Here is an 18,607-nt window from a genome sequence, read left to right on the forward strand (position 1 = left end):
AACATTCTGCAAATAAAAGAAGGGGGGAGGGGTCACGGGGCTGTTTCAGATTCAGCTTTTTGGTTTTCTAAAACGTTCGTGGTGACGTGATTTGAAAGAAAAACTTGAATGGTATGGAAAGTTTGGAGAAAAAAGTGTTGAAAAAAAGAAAAAGTTAGGGGAAGTTTCTCTAGCAGAGGCCTCAACCTTTGACTGCATAGGGCAGTACCAAATACTTTTTGAAAAAGGAGTGGCTTGTTGCTGTATTTCTCACCTAACCGGCTTGTCTATCTACAAATTGTCAACACGCAAGTGTGGCGACCGGAGATAGTGTTGGTTTTGCCTTTATTGTGTCTTCTTTTAGGATTGTACTGACTTGTCTGTGCATTATATCAGCCATTTACTTGACGAAAAGGTTCTGACTGGGCCCGCTGGAATGTTATCCCAAAATCTAGGCTGATGATTTTGGTTCAAGATGTTCAAATAGGAGTAGCGGGGGAGACGCGTAAAGATCATGTGAAAGCTAACTCGGACATGCACATACTCCATGCTCTGTACGAGTAGGCCAGGACGGGTTAAGAGATTCAAAGGTGGTTGGTTCGCATGTGGGAATGATGACACAATTGTACAGTTTTGCTTTTTTGATTGATGATGGCGAAGAGATCATGCAAAGTCAGGATCCTTTTATTCATTATCTTTATAAATTCAAGCTACGTGCCCCATGGATTCATTGTTTTATTTTCACAATTCGTGTTTCTTTGTTAATTTGTCTTCTTGCTATAATTTACTTGTGTCAATCGCTATATATTTATATACAATTATAGTCCTTTGATGACAAACCCATGCAGGACAATAGGCCCGATACCAAAGACATGCTTTTTCAGTTTTCAAAGAAAATAACGCAAAAATTACTCTACGGGTTAATCCAAAGGTCTTTTTTTTTTTTTTTTTAACAAAAATAATAATAATGTCCAACAACATGAGTTGTTTCTATTTTATTAATGTGCTAAATAGAACCTACCTCAAATTGATCGAGGTCTTAATAATAATGGCACAAACAACGAGATAGTCAATATGATGTTTGGCCTACCAAAGTTGGCGTCATTAATTAAGCATTTGAACCTTGTTTAATCATGCATCATGGTCGCACACCCTCTTGGTATATATGCAAATATGCAAGGCTCCCATGATTCCTGATGGAGAGCCGTCCGACCTGTAATCTCTTTTTTTTTTTTTTTTTAAATTAGGCTCATACGCGTGTCCGCTACATAAAAATAGATAAATTAAAGAAACTTACAATAATCGAGGCAATTCTGCATTATTCTAGCCAAACTTCTCGTCGGAACCCGAGAGAAATTCACCAACTACGTAGTCTGAGCTCAGAGTACTCCACCATTAAAAAAAAACATAAAACAAAAAAAGTTTGAGCAATTTTCTGGCTTTGGTGTCCCCCACAACGCAACCCTCATTTATATCCACTTGGGTTTCTTCTCTACTGCTCCTTTCTCCATTGGCCTCTGCATCTTTTATTATTCCTTTGTCGTCTCTTTCATATATTTTTCTTCAAGAATTGAAGTGGGCTTTCTCTCTGGTTGAGCTCTTTAATTGACCCGTTTCTATTATAACCTCTTCCAGAATATATCTCCGAGTTCATCACTTTTATTTCTATCTTTAAATCTACGTCTTGTAATGCATCTTTGCACGTGTTTTTGTATGTATCCAAGATCTTAGCTGACTGATTTCTTTGCATTTTCTTGATCCCCCCCCGTCATGGATCTTTTAAGCAAACGCTACCTGATCCATGGCTCCGAAGCTATTTCTCCAATCACTAGTCCCGGAAGTTCAATCTTTCGGCCCACCGCGCATTCCTCGGACACCAGTTTCCCCATCATAGCCATTGCCGTGATAGGAATCTTGGCCACAGCTTTCTTGCTAGTTAGCTACTACGTATTTGTCATCAAATGCTGCCTCAGTTGGCATCGTATTGATATTCTACGACGTTTTTCGCTATCAAGACGCCGTGAGGAGCCTTTGATGGTCTACTCTCCGGGGATAGAGTCTCGAGGACTCGACGAGTCTGTGATCCGATCAATCCCAATACTGCAGTTCAAGAAAGAAGGCAAAAGAGATTTCGGAGAAAGAAGCTTTTGCGAGTGTGCAGTTTGCTTGAATGAGTTTCAGGAGGACGAGAAGCTAAGAATCATTCCGAACTGTAGCCATGTATTTCATATCGATTGCATCGATGTTTGGCTTCAAACCAATGCTAATTGCCCACTTTGTAGAACCAGCATTTCGGCCACATCCCGGTTCCACACCGATCTAGTTCTTGCTCCGAACTCCACCCCTGAAGACCCAACTCCGTATACCGATAATCTCATTGGTGGCGATGAAGACTTCGTGGTAATTGAATTGGGTAACGATTATTCTCCAAATCAAACATTGCTCGGAACCCAACAAAGACTGAACTCAAGAGAATTATCGACTAGTAATTCCATTAGTCCTTCGCCGAGGAAGTTAGAGTACCAGAGAATTGTGCAGAAGAAGGGAAGGAAGTTTGATAAGGTTACAAGCATGGGGGATGAATGCATCGATACTAGAGGCAAATTAGATGATCAGTTTGCAATCCAACCCATCAGGAGGTCTTTCTCCATGGACTCATCCACGGACCGGCAGCTCTATTTAGCAATTCAAGAGGCTTTAAGACAAAATAGACAAGCCAGTGAGGTCAGTCCCATTGAAGGTTGCAGTAGTAGAGTACGAAGATCATTTTTCTCTTTTGGGCATGGTAGTAGATCCAGAAGTTCCATTCTTCCAGTTTACTCAGAACCATAGAACCTTTATTTTTCTGTTTTCTTTTTCGGCATTTCTTTAGTATTTTTCTGTTTTAGAGATTTCGGATGTACTATTGAGAGGATATAGGATTTTTTTTAATCAAATAGAAACTTTCATTTGAAATTTGAAAGAATAGTTCTATTTGAATATTTTCAGCATATGATGGCATGGGGTTCGGGGTTGGTCTAATGTGTTCCAAATGACATAACAGCCGTGATTACTAACATCATTGCTGAAATCAACACTTTTTTTCCTGGTGTTTTCTTCAATTTATTTATGCTCTTTAGTATAATTTGGTCCATACCATGTGTCATTGTTTAGTGAAACAGAGAGGTACCACAGGAATAACGATGTTAAAGCCTTGGGCGGAGGAAAAATTAAAGAGAAAATGTTGATATTTTCAGCCGTTTGTACCAGTAAATATGAAATTTATATGAAAAAATTAATTTTTTAATAATAAATATTATTAATTTTTTAAAAGAATGCGTGACGTTTATACATCTCATCATTATATCTAGTATTATTAAAAATTAAATAGTAGGGACCCACCTATGGCATTGACCAACTAGCTAGCTAAGAGCATCCAAGGTTAGAAGAAAAAAAGTGCAGAAAGCAATAGGTCTCCTTCTATTTGATTGGGAAGAAGTAGAGGAGCGGTCCTTTTCCAGTGAAACAATCATATAGCCAACAGCTTCCTCTGTCAATAATGTTGTTGGTTGAGCGGAGGAATATAGTTTGGTCATAAATGGTTGGTAATGGTTCTTATTCGATAGTCCATCATTTTTCATACTGCAATAATCATCTATTTATCTATGACTAAAAATCATTCTCAAGTCTCGAATAATGTTCATTTTTCAAATAGAGGAAAGTTCTTTTTAGGCTATTGAGCACTCGTTTGTATTTTATAGCTGTGTGTCTCATTGGCTTAAGGTATGAATCGTGAAAAAGTTTATTATTATTATATTTTAGTTGTGTTAATAGTATTATTTCACATGAGAGTTCTACTTAGCAATCTTACGCTACACACGTGCTGAGAAAATAAAAATAAAAAAATAAAAAATAAAAGCAAATATGTGGTGTAGAGCTCATAAATAATTTAATTTTTCTACTCAGCAGTCTTATATTTTAGAGTAATGCTACTTGAAAGTCTTTACACTACATAATATTCACGTGACATAAATCAAATTATACCACTTAGATATTATATGGTATAAAGACTTTTAAAAAAAATATATTCCTACTTTTAACCATCATTTACTTATTCAAATCATTCTCTAATTGTACAAAGTAGTTTCTCGGTAGTGTATTGATTGGTCAAGTTTCGAAGTCTCGATCAATAGGTGAATGCCTAGACGACTTGTCGCGACTTAGTGGTTGAAATTGAACGTGGTCCATACATATATAGTAGTGCAGGACCATATTTATATGGTGGCCGGCTCATGAAATCGTTCCAAGGTGACATAAGAATCAGCATCGGCATGACATATAGAAGATTCCAGCATAAATGAAACCCAACATGGACAAATTAAGGTGGTGGATATATAACCACAAAATACATGGTAAATATTTACATGTACTGAGTCACTGACACCTCCATGTATAGAAGTTTTGGAGCATTTGAAAATATTTCCGAGCAATCACCCCTCAAGGATAATATCAACTCCCTCGATGATTTCCTTTTATATATTCTATATCTGAATCTTAACATGTTAGCAAATGGCAAGCCACAGTAGTAATTATTAATTAATGGGATGTCCTAGTACTGTGCCGCCCAAAAAATTCACAAATTTATTAGTGGTAATTTTTTAAAAAATAAAATATACTTACAGTCAAATTAAAGAGACAAACTAGCATTTTACTTAATTAATATGGTTATTAAAAAAAAGTATCTTATAGTTTACCCTCCCAAAGTATTCCTTCAATTTGCAATACGACCATCGACTAGCCTCACAAACTACTTTTTTTTTTTTTATTTAAAAATGTCTATTCCTTAAGACAATAATATTTAAAAAATTGTACCAATTAAACACCTAATTTCGTCCTTCTAGTGACCAGATCTTAACAAGTAGCTAGCTAGGTAAATTACAATTTATTTTTCAAATTGGAGGATGAAGTGAATCAGTGATCACAGCCTTAATTTTAGGAAGTTGGGTATGCGCGATGACAGATATCTACCAATATTTCCTTTAGATTCTTGACCATGTGCTTAAGCGCAGGGGAGGGGATAACATATCTTGTTTTTTTTTTTTTTTTACTCGGTGGTTGGTTAATCATTTCAACAAGGCTCAAGCAGATGGTCTGATTATTCCTCTGGCTAGGGGTCAGATTTACATTAATCACTTGTTTTTGTAAATGATACCTTGCTCTTTTGCAAAGCTAGTTCACTGGAGTGGAACATACTTTACAACTTGTTGGAATCATCTAAGCAAGCCTCAGGACAAAGACCAAACAAGGACAAAATCTCAATATTTTTCAACAAGAATACAAGGGAAGAGGCTACTGATTCTTATGAAAAATACTTGGACTTGCCAGTACTCGTGGGAAGATCTCAATCTAGCTCTTTCAAAGGTTACTTTCAAAGGTGAGAACAAGATTGGGCAATTGGAAAACAAAATTTATCTCTCAAGCAGGTAAGGAAGTTTTGCATAAATCTGTAATCCAAGCAATTCTTACTTACTGCATGAGAATCTTCAAACTTCCAAAGCAACCATTCCAGGAACTCAATAAAGTTGTGAAGAACTACTGGTGGGGTCAACAAGTTCATTATAATAGAATCCGTTGGGTGAGCTGGGATCAAATGAGGATGGCAAAGAGGTTAGGTGGCCTTGAGTTTAGGGATTTTGAAGATTTTAACATTGTTATGCTAGCTGAACAATGTTGGAAGATTGTTCAAAATCCTAACTCATTAGCATCATAGGTCCTAAAAGCAAAATACTTAACAAATGCTACTTTCTCTCAAGCAAAAATGGGAAGCAGCCCTTTTTATATTTGGCAAAGTATGGTGGCAGCAAGACCTTTACTTGAAGAATGCCTATTTTGGCAAAATACCCTCCTAGCTCGCGATGTGACGCACTCAGATTGAGTTTATCCATGCACGGCCTAAATAATTGTTCTACTAAATGAAGTGGCAATTAAATGTATTATGCGTGTGTTGATGTATTATTATTTATTTTTGTATAAAAAATAGTAAACATAAAAGCCTATAAAAAAAACCTTTTGAATTGTTAAAAATATTTTTATTTAAAAAAAAAAAACCTTTTAAAAAGTGTTTATAAAAAAATCAGATATTAAACATGATATCCGAATTTAAAAAAAAAAAAACAATTACTATAAAATCATTTTAAAAAGTTTTAAAAAGCCTTTCAAAAAAAACAAATAAAAAAAGTTAATAAACCTGGATATCTGGGTTTACATCCGGTTATCGCCAATAATTTTTTTGGGCTGATAAATTGCTTGGTTTTTAAAATTTGGATATGGTTCTACACCCCCTAATTTGTATTGATTGATCGCATACCTTGGATCCCTGAAATTGAAGTCAATTAAGGAGATGTTTGGAGAATTAGATGAGATGAGAATTTCATAAATAGTAGTAAGATAGCTTGTAAATAGTAGTAAAATAGTATAAGTCAAGTATTTATTAGATTTTTTTAAAAAATGAGAGAGAAAAAGTTAAATAAAAAATATTATAAAGTTAAAATATTATTTGAATATAATTTTTTAATATTGTTTTTGTTTTGAAATTTAAAAAGTTTGAATTATTTTTTATGTTTTATTTGGAAGTTTAAGAAAATTATAATGACTTGTTTAGAAAAATTGTAATAATTAGTTTAAAAGTGTTTGTATTTGAATAATGTTTAGAAAGGAAACGAGACGGAATGAGATGAAAATTATTTCCAAACAACCCCTGAGCTGGTAAAAATGCAGTTTGATTTTTGAGAGAATGAGAAGCATTGGAAAGTCACTGCAATCTTTTTTGCAAAAGGAAATGCCTGCTTAGATTGGAAGCTGCTAGAAACTGGTATGAGAAAGTGAATGCTAAAACACCCTAAAACAATTTGCAACAGTTGGAAGTAAAACATATTTGCTAATTTGTAGAAATTCCATAACCATCTCATGAATGTCACTATGTCAGGTTAATATTCCAGTATAGCCTTAAAAGCCATGTCAAGTACACGTGGATAAAATAGGCACCACTTATTACTCGAGTTGATCTTATTAAGTTAAGACAAGTGAATTCAGACGAGGAACATCTTCGCATATCTTGAGGTTGATGCGGTGTTCCTAGCAAAATCATTATAATTGATGAATCATGTGACACAGACTAATAAATTTTTTAACATAAATTGATCGGTGATCCTGCACTCTTGAACTTTTTCAGATGCTAATGCAATTCAAGTCATAAAGTTCTTTTACTGTTGTTGCCAATGTGTTTTATTTTTTGTCTAGGAGAGACAGGATTTTTCCATGTCTATTTATTTACCTCATCACACGTGATTGTTCTATGCATTATATTTTTATTTTTTTGTTTTTAAATTCTTCATCTTCATTGTTGTTATGTGGAAGCATGGATACCCACCAAAAAATAAAAAAAAGAGATAGGGAAGGACAAATCCATGTTCACTAGACTTGGTTTAAGAGGCGTTTAACATTGGATTTTTCTTTAAAAAAATGAGGATGCACCTGTAAATATGAATTTGACAAAGGTGAAATGTCCAGAGCCAGCCTTACATTTCAAATATGTGTGAATGGGCGCCATGGGCACATGCGTTGAGACTGTGCTGACTTTTATTTGCTATTCTGAGGTTGAATCTGTAGAAAAATGGAGAAAAAATATTGACAAAAATCGAATGAAAATTCAACAATATGATGACACTCCATGAGGCCATGAGATATTTGCCTCATAAGTTGGTAATGGATAAAGGAGAATTGAGTGCCTTCATTGTACACCAATTACCCCTATCCCACAGCAATACCCACCAATTACCCCTATCCCACAGCAATACCCAAGAACATATAAAAAATTATCGGTCCTTTTTTCGTACATATTAGACTAGATGCCCAATCTATATTATCAGAGAGGAACGTATCTCCTGTTTTTTGTTTTTACCTGCCTTTACTCACATTTTTTTTTTTTACCTTTCCTTTCTCACTACCATTTTTCATAAAGGAGTACAATAAACATCATAATTTAAATGAGTACAACCCAGAAAAGTCCTCAAATAGGAATCTTTAACAACAAATATACAATGTGCAGACCATAAGTCTCGAGTCACTCTTCATTAACATAAATAAAGCTTGATTTGGGATCAGACTCTGAAAAAAAAATTATTAAATGATATCAAAATAAATATTATGAAAAAGTTTAATAAAATATGTAAGTAAGAAATATGTTTATTATCCGATTCTACCTCAAAACTTTCAACATTGTCCAAGGAGACATGAAGATCAATAGGTATTGGATCTTTTAACCAAAAAATATATAGAGAATGAGAAAATTAACTGTTTCAAATTGGTGTGCCTTGATGTTCCCACTAGATGGAACTCCACTTATCTCATGCTAGAAGTTGCAGAAACATTTAAAAAATCATTTTTGCAATTAGAGAATGATGATGATTATTTTTCTCGTTATTGTCATAGTGTGAGCTTGAGCCCCCAAACTCTAGTGATTGGGTGAGAGTTAAAATAATAGTTAAATTTTTGAAAATTTTTTATGATGCTACTGTTAGATTTTTTGGCTCTTTGTTGTCACATCAAATTCATATTTCCAAGAGCTTTGTAGCATCTAATCGCATTTATAAAAAATGAGTCAAAGTAATGATTTAGTGTTGAGAGGTATGACTACGAGCATGAAGAGTAAGACTTAGTTTGGATCTTCAACTCCTTTCAACTCATCATTACAACTTTTTCAAATTTCAACATAAAATATAATAAACAATTCAACTTTTTCAAATCCAAAAATAATAATAATATTAAAAAATAATATTCTAACAATATTTTATCATCTCAACTCACTTCAACATCAAAAGACATCCTAAATATGACAAATATTGAGGATTAATTGAAAAGACTAACTTGAAGATATTTATTGTTGTTGTTTTGATCCAAGATGCAAATTTAGTCTCTTTTCATTTTTTATATGGTGGTAATTTAGTTGAAGAAATGATTACAAAAGTGAAACAATTGATGATTGACATGTACGAGGAGTATGGTATTATGTATGGGAGTTCAAGTGGAGTTTCATACTCTAAGTCTCCTTCCTCAGTTGATCCTAATATGATTGATTCTGATTCTCAGCAAAGTTTTTGAGTTGAGTATGAGCAAAAAATTATTGAATGTAATTTGAGGAACAAATGAGTGTCTCATCTGTTCTTAGAGATAATGAACAAGAAAATGGGTCAAGCACACGACCCCCTACATTGAAGGTTGACTCAAAAGAAACAATAGAAACAATAATGGCCATCACATCCCATGCAACTCTCGCCAAAATAAGATATTTTATTTCATTGATCTTCCACCAATCCAAAATATCAAAATTTGGAACTCGTGCCTCACAACCATGTTCGAAGTAATGATCAATCTCTTATTTGTTCTTCAAATTATATTCAATAATTTTTGCTCATACTCAACTCAAAAACTTTGCTGAGAATCAAAATCAATCATACTAGGATCAACTGAGGAAGGAGGCTCAGAGTATGAAACTCCAATTGAACTTCCATACATAATTATATAATCATCATACATGTCAATCATCAATTGTTTCACTTTTGCAATCATTTCTTCAACTAAATTACCACCATATATTTTTTTAAACCAAAATACAAAAGACTAAATTTGCATCTTGGATCAAGAACAATGAATATCATCAAGTTAGTCTTTTCAATTGATTCTCAATATTTGTCATACTTGCTCTTCATGCTCGTAGCCATACCTCTCAACACTATATCATTACTTTGACTCATTTTTTATAAATGCGATTGGATGCTACAAAGCTCTTGGAAATATGCATTAGATGTGACATACAAAGAGCCAAAAAGTCTAACAATAGCATCATAAAAAAAATTTAAAAATTTAACCATTATTTTAACTCTCACCCAATCACTAGAGTTTGGGAGGCTCAAGCTCACACTATGACAATAGCGAGAAAAATAACCATCATCATTCTCCAATCACAAAAATGGTTTTTGAAATGTTTCTGCAACTTCTAGCATGAGATAAGTGGAGTTTCATCTGGTGAGAACATCAAGGCACACCAATTTTGAACAATTGATTCTCCTCTATAAATTTCTTGAATTTTTCCATTCTTGCAGGAGATGATCTAACATACTTAATCGCATTGCACACCCTTGTAATTGAATCATCACAATCTTTTAGTCCATCATTCACAATAAGGTCATAATATAGACGCAACACCTTATGTGAATATACTTCCCCTCCAACAAATGACCTCCCACAAACCTTTTTAAGTAATCGATGGCAACATCGTTTGAGGAAGCATTATCAACTGTAACAATAAAAATCTTGTCAATTCCCCAATCCTGTAGATATGACTCTACATGCTTTCCAAAATAGTGTCCCCTTTGTGATTAGGAATCAAACCAAAATTTAAAATTTTTTATGTAATTTCCATTCCCAATCAATAAAGTATGCAATAAGACACATATAATTGAAGTTCTGATTGGACGTCCAAGTGTCAGTAGTTAAACTAACCCACCCAATTGCCTTAAATAGTTTCCTCAATTGCTCATTCTCTTTTTTAAATAGTTTAATACAATCTCTCACTACAGTGGTTCGAGATGGCACTTGAAATTTTGGTTCTAGTGATTTACATACCTTCCTAAATCATTGTGCTTCCACCACCCTAAACAGAACCTCCTATGGATCAAATTTATGTGTAGTTTGTTGATCCATGGGTCTAATTCTATTAGGGTTTTTCTTACAAACACCAACATGATGCAGCATACTTGATGTACCATGTTTTTTGGGGTGACAAGCGTAAGTCTTGTGGCAGTAATTACACCCCACTTTTGGGTCACTTAATAAACATCCATAGTGTTCCCACACCGCTGAAGGGTCCTTACTTGCCTTCCTTTTGGGAGGGAGGATGGTGTTACTACTACTAAACAAGTTAATGTTCGAAGCTAAATGAGTAGTAATCTCATCGTCTCTTAAATTTGTAGAAGTGTCACTTCTGAAGTAATCCATGGTATGAACTGACACATAATAAAAGCATGAGAAAATAAGAATACCATACTGTTTTGAATAATGGAAATTCAATTTTTTCTAAATGCTAAAGGGAAACAGATGAAAAGACATAAAACAAACAAGAATGCAAACAGTAGCTTTCAAATCTGATGGCAGAGATTTTTTTTTTTTTTTCCAATTCAATAATATCTTATCAATATTTAAGCTAGATACTCATACAATATGTTAAGGGTTATTGTAAAATGGTAAATATCGAAAGGAAAAGATCCCATCATTGAATAAAAACAAATAGAAAAAATCCCCCAAAATAAAGTACCTAAAAAAATCTACAAGCTAGATAATGAGCCAAACTGTAGGAAGGTGAGAGCATTTTGTTTTTCTTGCCAATTGAAATAATTAGATATGGGAAAAAGAGGCTAGGCAAACTGAAGAAAATGATATCGACAGAGTGACGTGAAAGATCACTAGTCTTTCCTCCAGTCAATTTTTTCTAAATGCTAAAGGGAAACAGATGAAAAGACATTAAACAAACAAGAATGCAAACAGTAGCTTTCAAATCTGATGGCAGAGATTTTTTTTTTCCAGTTCAATAATATCTTATCAATATTTAAGCTAGATACTCATACAATATGTTAAGGGTTATTGTAAAATGGTAAATATCGAAAGGAAAAGATCCCATCATTGAATAAAAACAAATAAAAAAAAATCCCCCAAATAAAGTACCTAAAAAAATCTACAAGCTAGATAATGAGCCAAACTGTAGGAAGGTGAGAGCATTTTGTTTTTCTTGCCAATTGAAATAATTAGCTATGGGAAAAAGAGGCTAGGCAAACTGAAGAAAATGTTATGGACAGAGTGACGTGAAAGATCACTAGTCTTTCCTCCAGTCATGCCCCCCCCCCCCCCCCATCTTTCTACACACTTCCATACACAGTTCTCACCTTCACCTTCAATCAAGGGAGAAGATGATAGATCGGTTCAAACTAGGAGGAGGAGTTATGCCTGCAAGTTTTAAAGTGATCCACGATCCAGAAAGAAACTATGAAACTTTGATTACAGACTTTGGTGAGAGTACAATAGGAAGAGTAGCTCCTGTTGATTCTGGATTTTGGTGGATTATATTACTTCGTGCGTATACAAAACATATAGGGGACTCATCCTTGGCAGACATGCCTGAATGCTAAAAGGGTATGCACCTTATTTTGAGTTTGTCTCTCAGAAGGCTTTATACTTTCCCAACTCTGCTGTGCGCTGATGGGTGCAGCATGGTGGACAGAAGAATGGTTAGTTTATTTCCATACATAGTTTTTCAATGTTTTGAGTTTATTGGGTGCCTAACGTTGGGATTTTTTCGTGTTTGCCTGGGATTTTTAAAGTAAATAGCACTGGGATTTTTTCTTGTTTGGAGTTTTTTTATTTTCTCCTGCATTTTTTCCCAAGACACCAACGAGAGAAAGGAGATGAAAACGAAGACTCGGTTTTCTTTCCCCATGATTTTATCCAACTATCTCAACAACTAATACTACTCGATCCTGCCGAAAACTAATCCATAAAAAAAATAAACCCAGAAATCTAGCTTGAGGTTGCGGTGGCTTTTTATATTCAAATAGAAACAACAGATGCAGATCGAGAGAGAGTTTCAAACAAGAATCCCAAAACCCATATGCATGAGAAAATGGAGCATACCTCAGTAAATCGAGTCGATCTTGAAGCGGCGGTCGAGGAGAGAAAGAGAGAGAGAGTTAAAGACCCATTCTGCCGAGTGCCGTCTGAGAGAGAGAGAGGGCTAGGGTTTTTTCTTCTGGATTTCGCCCGCTGTTTAGCATGATTATCTTAAAGAAAAAGTTAGTTTGCCACCGATCCAACTCAACTCATTTTATCTTATCGTTATAATTTTTTCAAATTTTCACATAAAATATAACAAATAATTTAACTGTTATTCTATTATTCATAAACCATCTCAACACATCTCAACTCATCTCTAAATCCAAACCACTTCCAAATATAACCACTCAACTTGACCGCTTGGGAAAAAAAAATTTACTTAATGATTAAAAAAGTAATTTTAAGTGTATTTATGTATTTTTTTATTTTTTTTAAAATATTTAAATATATTAAAAAAATATAAATAAAAAAATAAAAAAAAAATTACAAAATGTAACTATCAATCAAGTAGAGCAGATTATTCTGGGCGACAGAGTAGCCTAACTCTTATCTTAAAGGAAAAGTCTAAATGCAGGTAGGGTGGGGGTGGGCCTACCGCACACGGTCTCCTACATGGACTAAAACGCCCCATTTGGAATAGAAAAATTATTTATATCAGTCGTTGTAGCTGCAGTACACCGTGTTGAGGAAAAAAAAAAAGCATGTTGGGTGTGCGGAGAGTGCGATTGATGTATATCATTGCTGTTTGGAATAAGTGATGAATCTCATACTGCATTTGACAGATTTCTGAAGTGAATAGCCAAGTGACTAAACGGTGCATTTTTTATTTCCCTCTCTTCTTCTCCATCTGCTCAAGACAAACGCACGAAGCCTGTATCCTCCCCCTTCCATCCGCTTGAGAACACCCACTAAGATGTTCCCTCCCCATTACCTGGTTCGACGTAACTCCAGTCTCTCTAAGGTTCGACGCACATCTAACCCACCCTATTGCCCTCTCTCTAGTTCGACGCCGACGCCCCCCATCATCGAACCCTAATCCTAAATCTCTGTGTTTCTCGAAAATCTTTGTGTTGCTCAGATTAAAAATGTCGGTTCGATTTGATCCTAGATAACAACTCCAATCCTGCATATTTTAAAGAATTATTTTGTGAATATTTTTGTAAAATATTTAGATTTTTTTGGATTCTGAGATTCATTCTGAGATTTGTTTATTTGATACGGATTCAAATGTCTCTTTTGATTGGTGCCCTTTATGTCTCAGTAATTCCAGAATAAATTTTTATTACCAAAAATCACGTTAACGCTTATTACCATAATTTCACCTTCCACTGTTGTAGGTTGCCTTGGACTTTAAGTTATGCGCTTCCAAACTCTTAACTTTCAATAAATATCAGAAACTTACTCTGTTAAACATATTGTACTATCACAAATTTACTCTGTTATGGTGATGACTCACACCAGTATCATTACACACCAGTATCATTGCATTATCTAGATTGATAGTTCCTGCTCCATTAGGCTGTATTTGGTTGCAGTATGGGGTGGGAATGGAGTAACTTAGATTTTTGAGATGGTTACCTTCCTTTTAGATGTTATGTTGTCTAGGAAAAAAATTGAATTGAAGGAAAATATGTAATGTGCCCTATAAAGATTAAGGTTGTGCTTGGATATTCAACTGAATTGAGTTGAGATGATTAAATATTGTTAAAATATTATCTTTTAATATTATTATTATTTTGAGATTTAAAAAAGTTAAATTGTTTATTGTATTCTGTGTTGGAATTTGAAAAAATTGTAATGATGAGTTGAGATGTGTTGATGAACCAAACGAAACCTAAAGATTGGAAATGCATCATTTCTCTTGCCTAAAGATAAGTCTACATGCTACCTAACTGATCAATTGATGGAAAAACAAGGGCGAAGTTGTAGCTTTACATGAATATGAGTTCTATTTCTTATGGTTTTTCATGAATGAATGTTCTTGGGCAGTAATCAACAACACCAATGCCACTACTAGAATTGTCTATCACTGTAGGTACCATCTCCTCAATTATCACACAATTATTCTCATTATGTGGAGAGCAATCATTCCACCATCACATAGGTAGCCCTCAATTATCACACAGTTACTCTCATTGCGGCTTAAAGCCAAACCACTTACCTATTTAGCATTTGTAATTGTTGTTGCCTGTCCTGCACCTGCTTACCACCACTACCATCTCAATGCCTCCATCATTGTGGTACAATGTGATCTTTACAGTCTAGTTTTGCTTTATTCTCTAGCTGGTTTTTCCTTCTTTTACCTTGATGCAGCTTCCGAGGTTCTTGAAAAGCCTGGTGACAGTTCCTTATCAAATTTGAAAACCTGTAAAAAATTCTGACAGTTGTAATAGTAATTGACTTACTCAATGCATAATGTTTTATTTAAATTTCTAACATCAAACATACTTTATGATTTGTGTATAGTTAGGGAATACCATACTGCAAATATTTCAAGTGGGTAGATAGTAGTGATGTCAGAGAGAAAGTCCTTGTAAAAAGAGAAGCATAATTGTTAAGGAAAAAAGAAGTGCTTCAAAGTAGAGAATAAGAGATTGGGAAAAGAGAGTTTGCACTCCACAACGATGAAGTCCATCTTCGAAAGAGCTTAGCTGACATGCAACATGCACGCACACTACTATGTGTCTATTGGTTGTGCATCATATTTATTTCATTGTTTTTAATATGATCAAATTGGTGGAGACTTTTGTAATAATAAAGTACTGGTTTTAGGGTCTTAGCGTTTGTAACTTGAGTAAGACACCGCATATGTAATGTCGACTTTATTTAGCTTTAGTGATCTTGAAATCCATCATTGGGAATTGTTCTGTATTTGAGACTTTATTTAGCTTTGATGTACCACTTCTAGTTACCAAAGTTGCAATCTTTTCTAAAATGAACATGTCAATAATCTATCTAACATGGATTGGATTGTCGATTCATGAGTAAATTATTGGTCTGCTTAAAGTTAAAGTTCTTTTTTTTTTTTTTTTTTGTTCCTTGGACATGACTAGTAGTATCAAACTCAGCTCAAAGCATCGCAACATCTTTTGCACTTACAAACTTATAGAATCCTGATTTAAATTATATTAACCACATTCAATCAAATTTACAAAAATTAAGTACTTGGATACAAAACAGTGGCTCAAATACATGTTTGCCCATAAACTACAAGTTTCGTGCATTTTAATACATCATTCATCAACAAAGCAGGCTATGCCACCACAACTTCTAATATCACCACCACCAACACAACTTCTCAAAACCACCAACACACAAGATACAAGATAACAACCACATTACAACTTCTCACCACCACAACATCAAACCATCATGAACACACAACATACTCCACTAGTAGCATTCAATCTGCCATTGAAGGTTGTGTTCCATCTACTGTCAAAGGTTGTGTTCCATCCATACCAAGTTGCATTTGCGCATGTAATAGTCAAGAAAGTAAGACACACATAAAAACATACAAATATGTTAAATGCAAAAATGTGGTAATTATACACTTTCTTGTGTCCTCATTATTGGAATTTGTACAGTCTTTTGTCCCCATCACTGGTTGTTGTACATTTTCTTGGTTGGTCATCACAGAAGTTTGTACAGTTTCTTGTGTACCCATCATCGGTGGGCTGAATTGATTCTCACTACTTTTCAATATTTCGGTGTCCAATCTACGCCACCACTAACAATAAAAAAAAAAAAAAAAAGCAAATGTAAGCAAAAATAAGTATATTATCAAGTACTATATAAGTATAACTTCCAAACCTTGTGCTCACCAGTCTACTTTTTCCCTTGTCACTGTGATTTTTAGCCGCCTTAGTTTTTATTTTCTTCACATTTTCCTCCATCATTGACATTCTCCTCTTAGACGGGAGTCTTCCCTTACCCCTGACAACATTGAGACTTGGTACTTTTTTGGAACTTCCTGTTGTGGTCGCATTAACAGTACTTATTCCAACATTTGAAACTACGTTATGGGGATTTAAGGTGCGGTATACATCATTTATCGCATACAACTTTTCAACCATATCCTCAGTATACACATTGCATGACGCTGCATTTGTTATTACCTCATAACAAATTTTCAATAAACGTTTATATCTAAAAGTTTCGGGCCTCTAATCCTTCTTGTCATAACTACTTGGAATAAGAGTATACTTGCATTTTATGTCCTTCCTCCACCGGTCCAATATGTACTTTTTAGGCAACCCACGGACTTTTCTTGCAGAAAATACGATAAGGATATGTTTGCACATTATCCCTCGCATCTCAAACAACCCGCATACACACTTCGCCTCCAATTCGGCCTCATTAAAGTAAACAGTATAAATAATCTCTTTCATGAAATCTTCAGCTTTAATTTCATCATCGACATGGTAATTTGCTATTACTCCATCCTGTTTCTGAAAATGACAATGATAATAAATTATCCCCATTACCTCTTGTTGTATCTCCCTGAATTTGGCATTCGTGTACACCTCTTGAAATTTCTTCTTTAGTGCCAAGTGTTATATGCAAAGAATGGTAAAGTTAAATGAATGAAAATCTGCTTGGTTTTCATTCTCAATTTATTTCTTCAATGCATTGTCGAACTGATCAACAAACTCTTTTAGATTTGTCCTAGCATACACATAGCTTTCGAAGAAAGCATTCATGCTCTCGCTACGCTGAGTGGTACTCGTTCCAGCCCAAAAAGAATTCTTCAAATATATCAGCACCCAAAACTCTCGCTTTGCATATAAGCTTTGCAACCAACCATTTTCTTGCAGGTTGAACGTTGCAATAAGGACTTTCAAGAATTCTCAAACTCCTCGATAGTAAAGGAGTCATAGACACAAGATAACAACTTATTCTCCAGGCCACATTTGTATTGATTATGTGCACCAAACTTCTTAGGGACCTTACGCAGTATGTGCTATAAGTAATATCTATGACGAGTGTTAGGGAAGACGATGGCGATCGCATTTTTTATTGCACGATCTTGATTTGTAATAATAGTATTCGGCCTTTTTTCATCTATGCAATCAAGCCAAGTTCTAAATAACCACACAAATGATTCTATATCCTTGCTTGAAATAAGCCATGCACCCAAAAGGATTGACTGCCCATGGTGATTTACACCCACTAAAGGTGCAAATGACATTCCATATCTATTCGTGAGGTACGTGATATCGAATGTTACCATATCTCCAAAATAGTTGTATGCCCCTCTACTACGGGCGTCCTCCCAAAACACATTCCTCATCCTATCATCATCATTCAAATCTATTATGTTGTAAAAGTCATCATTCTTGTATTGCATCATTCGAAAATACTCAAATAGCGCTTGTGCACCACCTTTCCCCAGCCGTAGGTGACGTGCCTTATCACTATAGTTACGACAATTTTTTTCTCTAAATGGTACGTTCTCAAACCCACTCACATCAGTCACAAGAGCTTGGAAACTCTTATTCATCCATATGCCAGCCTTATCATTTGTATCCAAAACCCTCCTAACGGACTCACTAACTTCTTTATTGCATCTGAAGAACCTGGATTTTCTTAAACTTAGCACATGATTGTATGTGTTAACTACCGATGTGACACATAACTTCCCACCCTTCAACAACACATTTATCATTGCCTTGCAATCTGTCTTACTTGTTGGCCGAGGCTTAGAGATATTTGAGGTCCGATTCCGTGCCTTGCCATCATGAGCATATCTCAGAGTGACATACTTGATAGTCTCATCTTTCTTCATTTTACTCATTTGTGTCATTATCCCAAATCCACATTGTCTACCGTACTATTTATAGTAAGAAATCAACTCATTCTTTGATTCAAAGCACATCCCTGCCTTCGGCTCCTAAGTGATATCACACCTTGAAGTAGGCTCCATAGA

The 18,607-nt window shown here is 34.8% G+C and overlaps 1 protein-coding gene and 1 long non-coding RNA gene across 2 annotated transcripts; one reads left to right on the plus strand and one right to left on the minus strand.

The window, feature by feature from the left end:
* The first annotated feature begins 1,293 nt into the window (after window positions 1-1,293).
* Window positions 1,294-3,024, plus strand: LOC121251932 (RING-H2 finger protein ATL16-like). Its single transcript, XM_041151349.1, has one exon. It carries the CDS (start codon window positions 1,750-1,752, stop codon window positions 2,809-2,811), a length of 1,062 nt encoding a protein of 353 aa, XP_041007283.1. The 5' UTR covers window positions 1,294-1,749; the 3' UTR covers window positions 2,812-3,024.
* Window positions 3,025-11,558: 8,534 nt separating this feature from the next.
* On the minus strand, window positions 11,559-12,757 carry LOC121251941. The gene is made up of 2 exons (XR_005938145.1): window positions 12,700-12,757; window positions 11,559-12,264 (listed from the first exon to the last, which is right to left on the minus strand). It is a non-coding gene; the product is annotated as an uncharacterized LOC121251941 (long non-coding RNA).
* Between the last annotated feature and the right edge of the window lie 5,850 nt (window positions 12,758-18,607).

Source organism: Juglans microcarpa x Juglans regia, chromosome 1D (assembly GCF_004785595.1).
Source record: "Juglans microcarpa x Juglans regia isolate MS1-56 chromosome 1D, Jm3101_v1.0, whole genome shotgun sequence".
NCBI lineage: Eukaryota > Viridiplantae > Streptophyta > Magnoliopsida > Fagales > Juglandaceae > Juglans > Juglans microcarpa x Juglans regia.